The sequence below is a fragment of the Etheostoma spectabile genome, unplaced genomic scaffold (genome assembly GCF_008692095.1).
Source record: "Etheostoma spectabile isolate EspeVRDwgs_2016 unplaced genomic scaffold, UIUC_Espe_1.0 scaffold272, whole genome shotgun sequence".
NCBI lineage: Eukaryota > Metazoa > Chordata > Actinopteri > Perciformes > Percidae > Etheostoma > Etheostoma spectabile.
The window spans coordinates 1717405-1718669 of record NW_022605576.1 but is presented as its reverse complement, the minus strand read 5'-3'; the positions used below and the strand labels follow the sequence as shown (position 1 = coordinate 1718669).

Here is a 1265-nt window from a genome sequence, read left to right as displayed (position 1 = left end):
TTTGTGCATGAATAGGTCCTGAGCATGTGTGTGTGTATTTCAGGCCTGTGTGCAGCGATTATTAACAAAACAGAGTGTAAACTGTAATTCCCCCACTGGGGATCAATATACAGTATAAATTATAAACTTTGTTCATACAGCTCTAATTGAAAGAGTTACAAAGTTCAAACACCAAAGCTTATATACCAAATATTATTACAAAAAGCCAAGATATTACTTTGCAACATGTTGTTTCAGCCAAGCATGCTAACCTTCTGTTCAATGAAACATAGTTTACATGAAATCAAACACTCATACCATGGTGGTTATAAGAAAGTCCTCCTTTTCTGACGATGCCCTGCAAAGACCTGAAAAAGGAACATAAGTCACACATTCCCTCCACCATATCTTCTAACATATAACGTCCATAATCTTTCTCAACACCATGTACACATGCAAAGTCAATTCCAACCAGTGTCTGAACAAAACTGACAAAATCAAAAGCAGCAGCTTGATCTGGGGCCACAAAAGTCCTTATCCCACTTTTTTTTCACAGTGAAAACACTGGATGTGTGAAAATCAGTGGAGTTCCCCGTTAAAATAAACATCTGTGTGACAGACAATAGTAATCATGCTTTTGAACTGACGATGAAGTCATGTTATCATTGGGTCTCACCAGTGTCTTTGCTCTTGACCGCCCAGGCAGTGCTGGCGTCACTCGCCCCCAGGGCAGGAGATGGTGCCAGCGCCCCATTGGACACCGCAGCAGGCTTTCTATTGGCCTTCATTGTGGCATCCAATGACGTTTCAGCATCGTCTGGAAATGGCGCCAGGCGGTTGGATGAAAGGCCGTGCCTCAGGGTGTGAGTCAGCTTAAGCCGCCGGAACCGATTGGACATCCGACTCCACCAGGACTGGAAGGGTCAAATAAGTCCTTATTTTTATTTACATTTTCCTTTACAGTAATAATTTATCAGTACTACTGCTAAAGGTGGGGGGAAATCGATACAGCATAGTATCGCAAAATTTTCAGTGACAATACTGTATCAATACACAGGATGGATGTTTTATTATATATTATATATATATATGTGTTGGTCAGTTTGTCCCATTTTGCAGCGATAGCATTGAAGTGATATGAACAAACTGAGAAATGTGATAAAACAGATGTTGACAAAGTTTCCTTTTGGGCCATCATTTGAAATTGGGAAAAATTAGAAGTTGGAAAAAAGGTTATAAATTGCAATATTTCGCACAATATTGCAATATGTTTAAAATCGCAATAA

General features: G+C 39.8%; 1 protein-coding gene across 1 annotated transcript in view; it reads right to left on the bottom strand.

Moving 5' to 3' along the window:
- anks6 (ankyrin repeat and sterile alpha motif domain containing 6) overlaps positions 1-1265 on the bottom strand; it is a 15935-nt gene that overhangs the window by 5187 nt on the left and 9483 nt on the right. The window contains exons 9-10 of the mRNA XM_032510816.1: positions 656-893; positions 298-347 (exon numbers count right to left, since the gene is read on the bottom strand). Of these exons, the coding sequence (XP_032366707.1) occupies positions 298-347; positions 656-893 (288 nt within the window). The remainder of the gene's footprint in view (positions 1-297; positions 348-655; positions 894-1265) is intronic.